This window comes from Bombus flavifrons, chromosome 3, assembly GCF_040668555.2.
Source record: "Bombus flavifrons isolate JBK064 chromosome 3, iyBomFlav1_principal, whole genome shotgun sequence".
NCBI lineage: Eukaryota > Metazoa > Arthropoda > Insecta > Hymenoptera > Apidae > Bombus > Bombus flavifrons.
The window spans coordinates 9,034,588-9,053,590 of NC_138444.1; the positions used below are offsets into that span (position 1 = coordinate 9,034,588).

At 32.1% G+C, this 19,003-nt stretch overlaps 2 protein-coding genes across 13 annotated transcripts in view; both read right to left on the minus strand.

The window, feature by feature from the left end:
* Nucleotides 1–15,870, minus strand: part of unc-104 (kinesin family member unc-104) — a 33,884-nt gene extending 18,014 nt beyond the window's left edge. For 5 of the 12 annotated variants that reach the window (XM_069110126.1, XM_069110125.1, XM_069110123.1 and 2 more), the window contains exons 1-2: nucleotides 7,252–7,673; nucleotides 1,144–1,317 (exon numbers count right to left, since the gene is read on the minus strand). In XM_069110126.1, the coding sequence (XP_068966227.1) occupies nucleotides 1,144–1,243 (100 nt within the window). In that variant the 5' untranslated portion in view covers nucleotides 1,244–1,317; nucleotides 7,252–7,673. Of the gene's footprint in view, nucleotides 1–1,143; nucleotides 1,318–7,251; nucleotides 7,674–15,596 lie in introns of those variants that run through there. The other 7 variants (XM_069110131.1, XM_069110130.1, XM_069110129.1 and 4 more) reach the window with 3 other exon arrangements.
* A 254-nt stretch (nucleotides 15,871–16,124) lies between these two features.
* On the minus strand, nucleotides 16,125–18,027 carry Sod2 (superoxide dismutase 2). The gene is made up of 3 exons (XM_069110144.1): nucleotides 17,885–18,027; nucleotides 16,717–17,006; nucleotides 16,125–16,637 (listed from the first exon to the last, which is right to left on the minus strand). Exons 1-3 carry the CDS (start codon nucleotides 17,920–17,922, stop codon nucleotides 16,309–16,311), a joined length of 657 nt encoding a protein of 218 aa, XP_068966245.1. The 5' UTR covers nucleotides 17,923–18,027; the 3' UTR covers nucleotides 16,125–16,308.
* Nucleotides 18,028–19,003: the final 976 nt, after the last annotated feature.

Consider the following 19,003-nt stretch of genomic DNA (forward strand, 5'->3'; position numbering starts at 1 on the left):
TATAAACTTTTCTCATTTGTACATACTGATCAAAAGCTATATAAACATGTAGCATATATTACGCACAAACAAATCGATAGACAAATAAATAATTAGATTAATACGTGTGTCACGGTCGAATAAGGTCAGCTGCAGGTGATTATATAAAAAGAAAAAATAAATATATAAAACACAAAATCCGGGAACGTGGGATTACATGTCCATGTAAAAATATTGATTAACTATATCGAAATTTCACAATGAAATCATTACACACCAATGAACTGACGTCAATGTGTTCTCCGAACTTTATCTAATATTAAACTTGCCCCGTGATCCATTTGCATTTTACGAGACTTAAGGAACTGAAGTTCTTCGTTCAATTCGTGACGCAACATTAAAGTTGCACGAGAAATTGCATCAAATATCGAGTAAAAAACTTTTACAAGAGAGAACCAGAATTTTCACCTCGACATTTAAGCAGATTTTCCCTTCAACAAACAACGCGTGTATACAAGGCACGCTATTAGCCAAGTTTGTTGAGTTCAAGTTGTTTAAATTGAAGATTTCAAATGAATGAAAAGGATCGAAGGACGTGGTTATGCATGTATGCAAAATGTTAACCTAGGTATAATATCCCACTTACATAATATGTGTGTGCCCCAATTATTACGTAATATTTTTCAAAATAATGTCAATTTTTCCTCCATCTGAGATTCAAGTTGAATCAATGTTAAATTTGTTAATGTATGAAAATTACCTTTTCATTTCAAAGAATATTGGTTCATGAAACAATAAGAAAGACATACTTCAAATCAGGTGAAATAACAGGCTTACACTCGTGAAAAACAATTGTCTAATCAGAAGGAGTTTCGTTCTATATGTTCTATACAAACACAATTACGATAATTGAACGACAAATCAATGGCGAAAAAACGAACATGCATCTATGTCTTGATAGTTAGAAGCAATTGTTCTCGTGGTAAACGCGGCAACTGTTTTGTTTTGTAGAAAACAATTTTTTTATTTAAAAAAAGAAGAAAGGTAGAGAATAAATAATAATCAGACCACAATACAAAGACGAAGAAACGAAACGGAGGACGAAATACGAGCGGACAACAGCGTGAAAGTACGGACAATGTGCGGGAATTAAATTATACTCACAAGTAGTATTGCCGGACATTTCGATGATACATTGTGCCTCACGGGAGATCTCTCGATTGTTGAAGGGCCGTACCCTCACCGCCACCTTTACCGACGACATTTTCCGTCTGTTTTTAATTCAGCGTCGGATCACGACGGCGGCGGTGCTGGCGATTGACTTTTTCCTCGTTTTCTCTGTGGAAATAAGAAGGCATCGTTAGCGAAACTGGCATCGCGGAAGAAAGACACGATCGTAGGCTTCCATTCAATAGCGGTCACGCGCTTCTTGATTAATTGTAACGATACGTTCTTTCGAGATGATCTTATTTGATATTATATCGCTAAATATTTCAGAAGGAACAGCTGAAGAGGAATGAAACGACGAGAGTTTGTAATTAAAATTTTTTTTTAATAGACGTATAAATTCTGGCTGTGGGATATTTCGCGCAGAAATAGAAACAAAAGTATCATTTATTTTTTCATGAAGCAGTTTTATTATTTTATTCGTGTTGTTCTATGTATCTCTTTGCGCGCATTTAAGAAGCACAGCTTGTTTTTATTAAAATTCTTCACCATCATATCCCTTTTTAACTACACATTATAAAATGTTTAAAGATCTAAGAGTATCACCAAACAAAACTATTTAGAGAAAAGATAAATAATGTGTAAGTTGAGTTCTATTAATACAATTCGGACAAGGATAAGAACGAAGTTGAATGATCTTCTTGGATTCGTAAGGTTTGGAACAAAGCTTTAAATATTAATGAAATGATATCAGAATAAAGGAGGATGGTAGACGTGTCAACGTCAAAACAATTTGATTGAATTTATTAAGGTATATTTCATTAGGTCCTAATCGAATCTTGACGCTATAAAGTCCGTGCCGTCAATTATCCACCAACAAGAGTAACTAGTACCTACATAGTGCATGACGTTGAAAATCGATATTCACCGACAAAAGGTTCGTCTATCGGTGGGTAATTATCCCTCCATACACAGAACAGTCGGCCAATAAACATCAAACGAATCAGCGCAGGAACAAAAGAAGAGAACAGATTATCATTTATCCATAAATCCGATTAACTTTTGTAATTGCTGAAAAAGAAGCTCAGTATGAATATCCATGATACCAAATAAAGTTTCAAGACTCCACTTAAAATAAGAAATATTCAATACTTGTTTTTGTTCAGTAGATTTAATAGCAATTTTGAAGTCTATTACTGTACATTGATGTCTAATGTCAAATTGGTCTGTATCACAATGCATATTATGCCAATTTTAGACATAACTATGTTGGATAGCTTGAATTTTTACTAGAAACACTGCTTTTGATTTTTTTACTAGAAACATTGCAAAACAAACTTTTCACTGTACATTTAAAATACAAAATATGTTCAAATAATATACAATAACTTTCATAATGCATATGATTCTTATCAATATTAAAGTAGTTAGATATCAATGACGTAAATGTATCATAGATTATAAATTTCTTTCTGTATAAAAATACGTAAAAACCGATAATTTAAGCAATTGTTAAGCGCGTTTATTAATTTCATTAATTGATATTTCTGATGTTTTTTTTATGTAATATATTCTATTAGTTTGTGCAATGAGGAATAAAATGTATTCAAAACCAGGGAAAGCATATTTTTAGCTAACTATAGGATGTAGTATGTACATATAGTCCCTCATCAATGGCTGACCCATTCTACTGCGAACGTATCGATATTCTCTTGTCTATTCAGCTGCACAGAAAAATCCATATTAGGTACAAGATTAGTTCTCGAAATCATTAGAATCTATATAACCAGTTTTATCTCCCTGATCGACTATCCGTGGAAATTAAGTGAACGTGTAACTTCTACCTCAAGGGCACGAACATAAGCTATATTTATAACTACATCATTAAGATTAAATTCCAACCCTATGCTTATCATAGCGAGGATGATAAAACTAATTTTCAAGGGTATTAAAATTTAAACGGCTAATAAATTTCACTCAAAGATGTGAAGATAGTTTTAATGTTGGATATAAATTCTATTAAATATTGTACACTGCGATTTTAATGTATGATTTAGAAATAAAAATTTCGTTTGATTTAGAAATAAAAATTCGTGTACTGTATTCCTCGTTATTCCAACAATAGACCAATAGTCAGGCTAGGTTCCTTTCTTCATGAAACGAAGCGGAACAACAGTTTGAATCATTGTATCCAAGGATCGATACGATACATTCAAAGCAAAGAAATTGCAGAAGTTGCTTCTAAGCAAAGTGCCTTCTCCTGTAATTCAATCACGACGAATGGTAGATACAATTATCGTCGCCAGTAAACGTATTATTACCACTCGATGCGACATCAAAGATGCTTACTTTATGGTCTTCCCACGAGAAAATGAAAGGTCGATCAGATAAATTGGAAAAACAAGGAAAGGAGATGGTCTTGATACAAGCGTAGTACTAACGACTGAATATTGTGATCCATTTTTAAAATATCCTCTCTGAGTAATTGGTTTGCTTTAAAGCAAGAAGTTACTTCTTTGAAGTCCGTACAGTAAAGTTAATCAATCTAGTGAACTCTTAATCTATCTAGTAAAACACAATAAAGAAAAATAATCGTTAATGCGCTGTTTCAATCATTCTAGCCTTCTTGTTTTTAGGTGAGATAATATGAAATAAAAATAAATTTTATTCGTAAGAAAGAAATTACACATTATCAGAGGAGCAAAAAACGTCGAAGAATTTTTTCAAGAAAAATTTCCTACGCGGGTTCCAATGGAAATCCTTCTGGTGTTATCTCACGCGAAGGATAAACGATAGTGACGTTTCAATCGAAGAAAAATCTCTCCGAGGTGACGCAATTCCATGTAAGGTTTTAAATTACGTCAGTGATACATGATGGTAATTCGTTTTTGTAAACAGAAAAATTTCGACATTCCCGTAAATAAATTTATTAAAACAAACTCAAATTTTCATCATAAAAATAAAAGTAAATATATATAAATCAATTAATGAAATATATACGTTACCTATCAGTTTTCAATTTTAAAAATTCTAGATTCGTACGTTGAAATTAAAAGAACTCGGATTTAAAAAATCTCAATGTTTAGTTCCAGGTTTCAAGGGTTTTATTTTTCTAAGCGTATTTAAATCTCGTGACGCACCTTGACTTCGATAATTACTGCGCCATTTAGAAATGCAAACAAGCAGCTATGCTGGTTCGAGCTTAAAGCATCGCTTAAATGAAACGGGTACACCGCGCCGCTGCAAACGCGACATGATGATTTAGAAAAATGATTTCTTAAATCTGAATGCTTATAACATAATGGATCAAATATCTGATAACACGAGTATCCTTGATACGAGAATAACAATATCATCGCTATCGATCAACCGATAGTCACGGCCGGGTATTGAAAAAGACTGCAACCGTTGACTGACTACGCAGTGACACGAATCACTTGCAGAGTCTGAACAAGCACTGATCTCGTCCATTCGATTTTATGAGCTACGATTTAAATCGTCGTACTTGCTGCAGGAGCTACGTTTCTTTGTAAACCGTTTTTATGGGTTTAATTGCATGACTAAAAATCAGAGAAAGATTAAATGTCCTGAAAATCATGAAAATATTAATGTTTAACTTCTTGAAGGATACTGTCACATATTATGCATATACGAACAAATATTGTTAATAAGAAGTATATCTTGTACGAAATGTTTCTGGTTAAACTAAAATAGTTAACCTTTGTATATAATGGCATATGTATTACATATAGCATTAGCTACCTTAGTTAAGGACTTTCTATCAGTTGGGAACGGAAGAAAACAGAATATTACTTTCATAATACCATCTTTATTACTCTTTATTCAACTAAAAATATATATAAATAGCCTGTATAATATAACTTTATTTGATAGATAAAAACTATGGAGAAATTCAAATATTTCACATCTTGAAAAATGGAGAAATGCTAGGTAGGACACTAACTACAAAAAGACAATATATATATTACCTTTTTCTGAAAAACAAAAACTAATGATCTTTCTCTGACTTTAATAAATTTATAAAATTCTCATTCTCAAAGAGATAAAATTATTCTTAAAACCTACCATCCTATTTAATTACAAAATCATCCATCTATTTATAAAAATGTATCTTATTCACCGCGTAAAATAAAAAATATTAATTTATATAAGGCATTTTAATTTTTTTATTTTATTTGTTAAGAATCCAAGTTACTTGAATAAACGGTCCGGTAATTATTCTGTGCAGCGTATAGCGCCACTGGTGAAAAAAAAACCGTCGCTATCAGTTCAATATTCCACTGAATATTCTCCGTTATTGCAACATACAATAAGGCAGATCTTTTTGTTAAAGGAATATCAATAATATCTGAAAGGTAGAAGTATATATATTGCACGTCCGTAAATACGTAATTTCGGTACAATCGTATTGTGGTGTTCCGTATGGATGTAAAAGTTGGTAGAAGATATCAGTAAGAAAATTTCACCTCCGCTCATAGACTGAAACGCAACAGTCAGCAGGTTAGTAATTAACATTACGCTTCTTTGCACGGTTATCGATTGACACGTTATAACACAAAAATAGATCTAAATCTATATTATTGTAGATTTACTCGTCTAAATTTAGATTAAACTGAAATAAGAAAAAAAAGAAGAAGAAATAAGATAAATACAATAGCTATTTTTAAAACTAACATGTATTCATTTAATGTTAATAATTCGTCCTTAATTTTATCTGAGATCGCTTGACTTTGTATTATTCTTTTTATCCTTTTTTAGGGTTAACTTTATACATATATGTATATTATTAGACTGGAATTCTTTTCTTATGTTTATTTTCTATTTAATTTATAATTTTATGATTAGAGAAGAAAAAATCGAAAAAGAATATAAAAACCGAATTGAATGATATGTATAGCAGGAAATGGAGTACATACTGCGATTTCATGGAAACGTATACCGCTGCGTGTGCAAGTACATTCTTGAGATGAACGTAAAAACATAGCCACCACGTAATCGATAACAGCAACCGAGTTCGAGTTACATGGTGACTCTAACCAACCAAATTTCAATTTTCTATTAATTGATTTTTAAATCTCTTATAACGCGATCTATCATCGATTCGAATATAATTGACGCAATATCCATTTTCAATATCTATTTCGATTTCCAATTGGATAAATATCGTTCCCCACCCAACGTAACCTCAATAATCTATACAAGTATAACTGAATTTTTCCATTTTCAATATGTTTAGTCAATATCTAAAATTGATGTTTTGACATATTTAGTGAAATATCGTGTAATTTGTTTATGATAATTGAATGTATTTCGATTAGTGCTACAGCGATGATTATCGATGTTATGACCTACCATTCGATTCGAGTGCACAGTCGTTGCACCATGTAACATACGTATAGGGGTTTAAATGTACAAATTATCGTTGGATTGCTAAAAGCGTAACAAATTAAAAAAGATTGTTACTTTTGAAGTATTTGGAAAAATGAATTTTAAGAGTGAGCTATTTACCAGAATAAAAATATCAAAAATTTTCTAATAGAATGATTTGGCAAGAGTAATATTATAATTCAAAAGAGGATTTAACATTTTTTTAGAGTAATGAGCAATAAAAACAATATTTTCTTAGAAGCCTGAAAATCTATAGATTAGTAACTAAATTGTAAAAGAAAAAAATAATCTTCTGGATAAATAATTGAGTAATTAATAATTTTCCACTGCAAATTATTCTGGAAAATATATATATTTTTCCTATTTGTGCCACAATTCAAGTAAACCACCGATACGTATGCACGGTCTGAAGGGTATACTGTGAGCGATGTATACAAAATGTCGTCGAGCGACTGTTGACAGGACTCATTTACCAAAACCAAGTATAATGTGTAACCTCTTTTACCAGCGAATATTCTCAATATTTCCCTCGCATATCTTTGATGTGCGAGCTCAAACTGACACGGCATAATCGATAAAACAGTAGTAGAAAAGTGTCGCGACAAGCGAGACGGGCGTAGGTGAAAGAACATCCATCGCGTATACATAGATTTTCGCGATCGATCGTTGTAGCGAAGACGTTTCTACGGTTCTTACCTTCGACTCCCTGTTCAAGAACCAAGTTCAATCTGTCGTTCGTTTTCTCAAAATGAATTCGGGCGTTATGCGTTCAGGTTCACCGTTGATTCGGACGATAGCGATGATGACAGTCGCTGATGCGACACTGGATATGAAACCTTGAGAAACGATAGAAAACGATGAAACAACACTCAACGAGCCTCACAGTCGACGGTCACTATTATGTCGGTGCACTGGTTATGATTGGATGATCCTCAAAACTCTTAACGGACACGTACGCGGACATTATAATGTATTCATCCACGTATCGCTCACGGCTGAGCGTGTACGCGCGCACACCCACACACACATACACTCACTTTACTATTTGAACCACCCTGCTGCACGACAACGAGTAACTACGACACCTCCGGTCGGCGGTCGGTCGTCGAGTGACGAACTGATTCGGAGCGCTTGCGCACTTACCCCCGCGGCGTCCATTAGCCGATGGCCGAGTTACCGCGTCGGCGCCATCTGCCGGTCACCTGATAGTTACCCCTACCCATGTGTCCTTTAAGCCCTTCGGGTCGCCTCGATTCTAATTTATTTCTTTTGATTAACTTTTTTTTAGTCTTTCTTCTCTTCTCCGGGCAATGGCTCGAATTTTAAGCCGTTCTATTTAATAAGATGACTTTTGCAACGGAAAACTTCCAGATCTCTTGAGTACCTGAGTCTTTTAGGCAGTGGTACTTCTAAGAACTTCACGTGCAATTACCACTTTGGTTCACCTTTTCCCTTTTTAATTTATACGTAGGATGAGTCATACACGATTAAGATGAAATGGTTTTGGTGATCGTAACGATGATATCTGATTTTTTGTGATCTCACTTATTTTGTGCCTGCAACGATGCGGCTGTAGAATGTAATTGCATTTCTCTGGAGTAAAATCGTAGTCTATTTTTATGAGCAAATGCTTCGTACGTGGTTTTGGAGTTCTTAGCAAATACTTTCGAGTGCCTCATAGAAACAAATATAGGGTACAGTCCGCGTACATACATGGGATTATTCGTTGCAATTGCGCTCTAAATTATTTCATATTAATAAAATAATAAAAAGAAATTCGTATTTCCTTTACCTCAACTAAAAACTATTTACTCGACTGTATAGCAATAACAAAGTACTAAGAAATCTATACACTACTGCAAAACTACAAAATTAAAAAGACAAATTATACAACTACATTTTATAACTATTTCTCGTCCCCTTTTTTCCTTTCTATATATAAATTCTATTTCTCTTTATCGAAATACTTACACATAAATACTCACACACCAACAACGGTATGTTTTAACAAAAGACGTCTGCGCAACAGTTCTAATTGAAACTATCGATCATAGCTTTATTCGAGCTGGCATTCATTGTTACAAATTCGTCGTCCATTTTGGAAAACGCTCTCATCTCATCGGTGTTTATATAAGTTCTTATCGATTCGATAAATTTGCTCGCTTCTACGCTTATTCTGTTCGGATCGTCGGCGAGCCAATATTTTTCAACGATCACCTGGCCACGCGAAAGGGTTCAGGACTGAGCTTTCCCCGTAGACGTGCTTGGGGTAGTCCGGATACAACCGAAGACCCTGCTGACGTAAAATTGCAATCTCCGTGCCTTAATGCGATTTTTAAATTGGAAATGAAGCTTTGTTGACGCATCCAATATCCATCCTGGGCATTATAAATACCTAGTAGTAGTATTACACATTTACTCTTACTACAAAATTACAGAATTACAGTCAGAACAATTATGTAATATGATGAATATTTTCTTTGAAATAACTAAAACGTATTAAATACGTATTATATATGCTGGAATTTATTGCTTTCTGAAAAAGAACAAGCATAAACAAATGTGGTTTTGTTATGAGTTAAGTGGCATAATAAGATAAAAGAAGCTATTATCCTAGAAATTAACTCGAATCAAGTAGTATTGGTCAACAATTAAACCGTGTGCGATTTAGAGACAAGTACAAGTTCGAGAAGCCACATCTAATGAGTCTCATAAAATGATTACAGGGGCTCGATCAGACGTTACGTAAAATTGATTCAATGGTTCTTTTACAACTAATGTTGTAAAGAATTAATACATCGGGGACCTAAATTTTTAGCAGAAGTAAAATCAGGGAGATTCAAGGAATCGAAATAAGACGAAAATCAAGAATAACAAAAACACGTTTCAAGTCACGTGCAATATATGATTCGATGATATATTTAACAATCCGTAGCAGAAACTTGTAAAACATGACGCTTTACAGCAATGATCATTAAATGACATCAAGAAAACGCCATTGGCCACTTTCTCAAGAACGTCCTCGGAGAAACTTTTTACGTCTTCAGATTTATTGCGTAGGCTAAGTGTAAGAGATATACAGATAATAGGACCGTAAGTGTAAAATATGAAATGGAATTTGGAAAATGTAAAATATGAAGTGGAATGTAAATTCAATCGGTGAAAAAATAAATTAACGATACCGCTTTGAGGGCGGTGAAACATTTAATTCTCATCATGTTAAGCTTCTTGTTCGAAGAAGATCATATTGTGCTTTTTATAAACTAACTAAGTTTTAACTAAGTTACGGTAGATAACAGATTATAACATTTCAATGGGAAGTATATGAGATGCAGTGTATTCTGCGCAATAAGTCTCAAGATGTATTGAAAGATTCGAAATGACTAGTCTGATTCTATCTTTCCTATTATTCACAAATCAATGCATGTCGTGTTTTACATAATAGCGGCTCGTTAAATATGGTCATTCCATTCGAGTAGGCGAAAGATTCTGCCCGGCTGTTTACTACATGTATACTATAACACTAAAGATGCGACAGGTATAGGGGGTTGCTCGGAGAAACAAAGGTCGCACACCCATCCCTCGTTAGGATATCTGTGGTGTCTACATATACAACAGATTGTGTAAACAGAGATGTTAACAGACTACAGAAAATCTGTCAATATTTCCCAATAAGATTAAATCTACTTCCAATGAAATGCAATAGTTGATATCTCACATGTATCGATAGATTATGCTACCAGGTACATATGTGCATTATCTTGTTTTCATAAATATCTCTACCAGTTCATGCAAAAGTTGATAAAAAATTTTTCTATCAAAGTTTGCATATTTATTTTTCTTTTTTATTTCTAAAGTTAGAAGCACTAATCTCGCGTTGAATACGAGATATACCATAGGAAGTGAGAATGTTTTCATGAAACAGAATTCTTCACCAAATGAGTCATACACATCAATGACGTCAGGATACGTGCGTAGTCAACAGCCCAAACCCACGCTTTTATAAACTGCTCGTCAGATTTCCGTTCCGTTCGGCGTTGAACTGATCCTTAGTCGTTATATTTTACGTAGTTTTTCTAGCCCAGTCATGATCTTCGAATTTTTGTGCCTGAATCACGTCCCCCGTTTTAACAAGAAATAAAGAAAAAAGTTTAGTGTTGTAACAAAATCTCTAGCAAAAAATTGAAATAAAAGATTATACAACGATTATTTTATCTACTCTTCAAACTTAAGAAATTTATTAAGGATAGAAACATATAATGGAAAATAGCTCAAAGAACGCAGCAGGGTCACAAGAAATATTATACGTAAGCAAGAATTTTAAAGATTTTGCTAAAAAAAATAGTAGAATTAAAAAGGTCATCTCTAGGTATTACATATACGCAACATTGTACTTTAATCAATTATTACTTAACTAAATAATAAATGTACCTATTTTCTATTATCTATATTGTATCATGTCTTCTTTACAGAACAAATCCAGAAAATTATGTGTTAATAATTAATAGATAAATAATTTTTTCTTGCAAGGCACGTACAAAAAAATTCATTGCTAAAACGGTTAGACAAATCAAATTTTCTGACATCACTTTAAATTATTCCACTGGGCCTGCACACCAATTTCCTTCTAAATTGCACTTCTGCGCAGCAAAGTTCCCTCGCAATTTATTTAACGTAATGATAGGTTCGCCAGATAATTTTCCATAATTTATTGCCAGGAAGAACCGTGCAACTATTCATACTAATTACTCGTTACAACACTGCGTTACCCGAAGATATAGGATAATTATGAATATGAATTAATACCGAAATAAAATGAAAAATAATAAGTCCACGGTGACGCATTCTTTTCAATGCAATTGCCCTAATTTTTCCCGTGTATAATCCCACGCCTATTGTGAGGGACAGCTCTTGTAATTAAGATAAATTGATCGTAAAAGCATCAGTCCTGATTATCAGTAGCGACACGAATTGTTTGGTTTCAAAGAATTACTGCGATGCCGTATCAGGTGTGAGTTACTTTCAAGTGATTAGAGTAAACCATATTCCCAACGATGCAAAATTCCATTTAACATCATTTTTCCATCAAAAACGGAGTAAACGAAAAGCTGATTTCAATCTGAAATCTTCATTTTGTAATAAATATATACGTATTATTATTTAATTATCATTTAGTAAGCTTTTTTGTATTATGCTTTAAACTATTTTTGTAGCTGTTGGTTAAACTATTTCACTGGAGTGTTATACGTTATTCTTCTTGTTAGATTTATATCATAAAAGCACGACATGGGAACGTTTTCCAAATGTACCACAGAAGCCTATTTTTGTCCAAACCAACAAATCAAATTTAAAGTAGAAATCCTATATATTCCTCTTATTTTTTATGCCAAAATAGGTAGATAAAATCGAAGAAGTGAAGCGACTATTTGATGAAAAGCATTTCAGGGAAATGCTTCATTTATTAAAAGAAGCAGGCGATAAACCGAATCCCATTCGTAAACGAAAAACGGCTGCAAGAAATTGTCAAGAGACCTATCCCGGTGCACCTTATTCCAAATTCAGCGTGTCTTACATACATTTATGTAAAATAATTTTTCCACGAAAAGTAAGAAATAGTTAGATCATTCGAATTTTCTGGATAAACTTTCAAGGATATGACAACGAATCTATGATTAAAAATATTTTCAGATGATCGATCTAAGTCGACGAAGGTATGCGCACATGGTTGCTGGATAGGAATTTGCCCTCGAAAGTGAAGTAGTATCGAAACCGGTGATACACGGTAGTAGGTGGTTGGAAGCAATATGGCGACCCTTAGTTAGCGATGTAGAGTGCGCGGGCGCCGATCGACATCGTGGTCCAGGGTCGTGCATGCCCGCTTTCTCCGTTTATGGACCAATCACATCGCGCCTAGAGGAGAAAATCAATAGGCGTAGAGGCACGGATGACGTCAGCCTGCAACCCAACGATCGACCGATGCGACGCGGGCGGCGCCGGCCAATTTCTACGGAGCAATCAATAAGTAAAGATATCCAACGATGTCGGCAATAGCACCCACGTATCTTTATTTCAACCATATACGAATACGTATCTAACCGCCTCCTATTGCTCACTCAAAAATCTAATCCAACTTTTGTTACAAACCCCTAATCACGAAAGCCACCCCTAAAGGCAGTAACCGTTTCGTCAATATAGTAGCCAAATTATCAATATTGTTAAAAGTTAGAGACTCTCGGTTACTACATATCTATTATTGTGTTTATTCATTCATAATTTCAGATTATAACTACACCACGAAAGTTACTTCCCAAAGCATAATATTTTCGCTGTTATAGTAACTGAAGTGTTAATATTATTAGAAAAATTTAGAAATATTCATTTATGTTCTTAGATTATATAATTGCAATTCCTAACTATAGAAGCCACTTCTGAAACTGTAATAGTTTCATAAATGCCGTAGATGAATTATTAATGTTATTGGAAAATTTGAGAAACCCGGTTATCGTATACTTAGTGTTGTGTATAATTATTCATGATTTTAGATTATAACTGCACATCCTAATTAAGAATCTACCTCTAAAAAGGGGTAATACTTTTATGGATAAAGTAGGCAAATTATTTATTTGCCCTTCTTACCTAAAATGTTCTGTCTATCATATTTTCGTCTTTTAACATATATTTAAATATTTGAAATTATTTGTGAATAAAGAAAAACAAAAATGACATAACTGTTGGCTACTGACATGAGTTATTTGCCAAAATGATAAAATTGAAAAGATATTAGATAAATATCTTGATGAATACATATACCTTAATCGAAAACAAATGCTATCTTACGTTAACAGACTATATTGAATCAAATATTACAATATTTCGATAAAATTGTTTTTCCGCAACGTTGCATCGTAAGTAAGTTATATATAAGTAGTACCATTGACGCATGTTCATATTTCATGAGATTTCATTCCAGGAACGTGACTGGAACGTTTGGCCACTGTCACAAAAATGATAAATTTTCCTCTAAATATCCTAATATTATGTCACGTATAATTATAATTTGAATGTTCATCATTTATAATTTATTATATTTTGCATTTTATTTTATATCATGAAAAATAGATGGCTTAATAATGTTATGTAATATTAATATAATAATTATGAAATATATTCTACCAAATTCGTAATATCAATTTTGATAAATATATGTTGTTTCACTTTTAATATCATAATTTTTTGATTTACGATATTCTAAACACTATTAACACTATTATAATAAATATCATTTAACATTTTTATATTAATATATATTAAGATTGATAGAAGAATAAATTATAACACGTAGATGTCATGTTCAACGAAAGTTCATAATTAGTATTCTATTAAAATTATACATGTCAAGATTTACTGAAACGTGCAAAGTTCCGAGAAAAGAAGAATAACTTTCAAAGATATTGAATCAAAGTAGATACTTGACACTTCTATTCATAGTACCACTTTTAATCAGCTATCGATACACAAATAATTTCCATCGAACATATTCAACTTATTAAACTATTACTTATTTAAGCAAATGAAGGGCAAAAACATTACACTTTTCAAATACATATCAGAAACATTTCTTTATTTTTTCTGTTTTCCTACATTAAATATAAGTCCTTCCATTATCTTGAAGTATATAATATTTTTAACTGCTAAAAATATTAAAATAATTTCAAAAAATATAAAGCTTTCTATTTAAAAATTTGTTTAAATTTGTTAAGTTCGTATTGGCCCGATCGCTGAATCAAAACATTCACATTATTCACAACATTATTCACAACAAATCTGATAGTCAATTTCTATTAACGTATCCCTAATGAACTTAAATCAGCACAAAGATTTAGTTTGTGCCCCGGTCTTTTCAGCATCAACCTTCCGCAGCGTTGCACTTGCATACCCTAATTTTGAAAAAATCCTAATCCTAGAAGCGCGGTATAATTCTCTTCAGTAACGATCCGCGACTCGAATGTGTAAATGTGTACCATCGGGTGGCTTCGTATTTTACCAGCAAAAGCCTTGTGGCAGGAACGAGTCGATTCCACGCGCGTTCACTAATACGAAAGCGCCCCCTTCGATCATAATTAACACTTCTAATATGCACTAACATAATGAATCATACGAAACATGCTGCGAACGTACTCCTCGATTCATTGATCTTAAAATTAACTACATAGATACGATACATACATGCACTTATCTTTATACATCGCATATCGTTCAATCTTTATGCAAATACACGTACGAGCACACGTTAAGAGCCAATATAGATGAGAACTTTCTTTTTTCAAACCCTCCTTGACATAACAGAGAAATATATTATAGAACGTGTAAAAAGAATGTCAAGTATCGATCAAAATCATTTATTCAGATACTCATTTGCAAGGAAATATTTCAAAAAAAATTATACTTGAAATGTTCAAATTACTTACATTTAAGCCCTAGTCTTCGAATTTTTATGTCCTAATTTAACGCTCGTTTTTGACAAACAAAAAGATTTTTGAAGTTTTAAGAAATCACGCGTATTAACAATGATTCTTTCATATTTTCCTCAAATTAAAATTTTTTAACAATGGGAAAACCTGATTACGTCGAAAATGACCCAAGGAACGTAGAATTTTTATCCCTAATAATAATCGATCAAAATTCTTCGGACGATTTTTTATATTTTATACATGTAGTGCATTTACGAACTGTCATCGTATAAAGTCAAACTAACCATGCTAATGAACTAACTATGAAACAGAATAAAGGAATACAATGTCGCGATGGTTTAAAACTGATCTGTCTGACTAAAGTTGTACGTATCTACTGTGTACTCTAGATTGACAAAGCAAACAGGAAATTAATTTGCGGCGCAAACGGCATTCGAGAATTTATAATAGACGATGTATTGTACACAAACGAGTTTACGATAACTACAATGATAGCAACGCGTTCGTGCATTCATAACGAATGTGCTATTAGTACAAGTGGTTAAAATGACAAGAATGTTTTCGACTCACCAGATACGTAGGCAGTGACGTGAAAACAGCTGAGGACCTCCGGCCATACTGGTTCTAGTTCCGCGATGTTCCTCGAGACACAGCGTGGACGCGACGCGACGCAAAGCAATTCAATTCTAACCGATCGATTATCAAAGGCGCGAGTTAGGCGTCTTTTTCTTCTTTCTCGGCACTCGCTTGTGCAGCTTATTAACCATGTGGCGCTGATGTCTATTTTCTCCTAGCGAAATAACGTGACGTTTCATGCGAAATTTCCAATTCACACTGCCCATTGATATTATGCCAGATGAAAACGGAAATGACCGCGATGGTTATCGATATATGATAACTTAAATAGCGCGCTTCGATTTGAGCGCGAAAGTTTTTCAAATCGTTCTTGATGTGTAAAAGATGATTCTTTTATTAATTTAAGAATATCGGTTTAACATTTGAAAATATATTTTATATTTTTAAGAAAGAAAAATAATCTTTATGAAATAATATAATTAGTAAGATATTTCTTCTATCTGATTTTAAACCAACAATAACTTCTCTGGCAAATTTCATTACCATTTATTATTATATATGTACAATATATATGAAACAGATTTATATAAAATCATAAATGTCTTCTGAAGACAAACAAGAAGAGAGAGAATACGAAATTGATTCTCGAAAAAGGTTCATACTATGTAAAAATCATTTTAGACACTATCATATTTTTCTTCACTCTCTAACATTTCTGAGCATTGTTGTAACGGCTATTCACGTCATTCCAGTTCACTATGTCGAAGATAGCTTTAACGTAATCAGGTCGAACATTCTTATATTGTAAATAGTATGCGTGTTCCCAAACATCGATACCAAAAAGTGGTATCAAACCAGTTGTAGCTTGGAGAGGATCTTGGTTAGCGCAAGTAGCTATCCTTAAAGATTTTGCTTTTGGACAATATCCAAGCCAACCCCAACCAGAACCTTGAATTGCAACAGTACTCTCAGATAACCGCTTTTTCATCTCTTCCATACTACCGAAGTCCTTCTCAATCTGTTTGAGGAGTGCAGCTGAAAGGAAAGATATTTGATTAATTTATATTTAATTTTATTACAGAATATCTATCTCGTGTAGTAAAACAATATTTACCATCTGGTTTACCGCCATTTGGTGAAAGATTACACCAGAAAATTGAGTGATTTAAGTGACCTCCTCCATTGAATTTAATAGCTGGACCCAATGCAATTTGCGTATTAACATCACCTTTAGCGACAGCTTCTTTCATTTTCTCTTCGGCAACATTTAAATTGTTAACATATGTTGCATGATGCTTTGAATGATGAAGTTGCATAATTTCAGCGCAGATGATAGGTTCCAAAGCTTTGTAATCATAGGGTAATTCAGGTAGTGAATGTTTTGTTCTCACAAATGTGTCTTTGCTAAAAGTGAAAGATACATAATAGAATTTTTATTTTATCTAGAAATTTGCATAATATATATTGTAAAGTTAAAAATAATATGTATTAGTTAAAAAAATAGAGTATAAATTATATACTTAACTTTTATGTTTAAAAATATCATATCTACAAAATATCAACTTTGTTTTCATTGATAATATGAATATTATCTTATCATATGTTGTTTATTTTTTGTTATTATTTTTTATCATGTATATTCTTTTTATTTTTTGCATTTCAAATTTAAATAAAATTTACTTCATACATGTATGATGTATATGGACTATAAATATAATGATATTCATATATCACATTGACAAAGTATTTATCTAACATATATCTACATGCCAAAGGTCAAACCAAATTGATATTGATTTTTTGTACATACAGTTAATTTCAGTACTTTGACAATATGTTTAAATATATCTTTTTAAAATATACATTTGCCTTTTGTAATTTGGTTCAATATTTTTAAATTTGATAGATGCATCCAATACATATGGCTAAATATCAGTAATAATTTGTCATTTAACTATTAATTATTGTAAAATAAATTTCAATTTGGAACTTAAATTATATAAATGACCATGTATAAATTATATATTTAATTAAATGAAAAGAAATCAATTTATATTAAATATAGTTCATTCCAAATTTTGATACTGTTTTCGTAATTATATTTTAAAGTACAAATGTTAATCTTTTATACAATTATGTATATATACAATATCAATAAACGCAATTCTTACGAATAAAATGTCTAATACTAATGACAAAAAGTAGGAAGAATGACAGGTTAGAAATTATATAACATCAACTATGCGAATGTCAATTATAAATAAAAAGTAAGATAGACTTACATTGTGTTGGAAAACAGAGCACGTCTTGCTGCGAACATTATTGAAACTGTGACGAATCAACTTGTTTTTATAAACTAATATCAGAAAATGTGAAGTGCAGAAGTAACCGTTGATCGCAGACTCGTCGCAATAGTTGCAAAAATCTTAATGCCGGAGTATGCCGGGAAATGGCTCGAACTCTACTACCACTACCAGCTATACAAATATCAAATATTACGTCACAATTTTTTTCCACTGATAGTAACCACATTACTAATTTTCCCCTAATTAGACAATATCTACATATTTAGATGATATAATATTATAATTCAAAAATGACTAACCTTTAGAAAATATTTTTTTCATTTTGATAAACATTACATCTCCTCGAAGTTTATATTAATTATTTAAAAATATTTCGTATAAAATTAGGAACAAATACAACTTTTGTGTTACAAGTCTACAGGCTTTGTGGTTTCAATTTTATTTTAATTAGATGTTTTTAATTTCCAATTTTCATAACTGTAGAAGTTGATGAATAAAAGAAATGACGTTTTACCTTACGATTATCATAAATAATTATTTTTGAGTTGAAAGGTAATCTTTAATTGATAAATTACATATTATACAATAATAATCGTTTTTGTTATAGATATATTTGAATTGAATTATCCACAAATTATATTTTAATTATGAATACGTTTCCAAAAATTATACTCCAAATACAATAGATATACCTATTCAAAATCCAAACTGAACATTACATACCAAAATTACAAATGAATTAGAAAGCAAAATATTTATGTAAGAAACACGATAAAAAATATGTGCTTTTATACAAGATAGTATAAAATAGCAATGTAAATATTTTGTATATTTGTCCTCAAAAAAAATAAAAAATATGCAACTGTGATGTTCTGTGATCTACAAGATCAGTTGCATGTTTTACTGAAATTAATATCGTTTAATATTTCATATAATTTACAGGTATTCAATAAATCTAACAAATAGACCTCAATTTTATTATACACAATTAAAAGCATATTTTATGCATGAATAACGAATGTTGACACGCGTGTCTCACAATGAAAAAAACAATACATACATACAAATTATTGCGCACACAATCGTGTATAAATC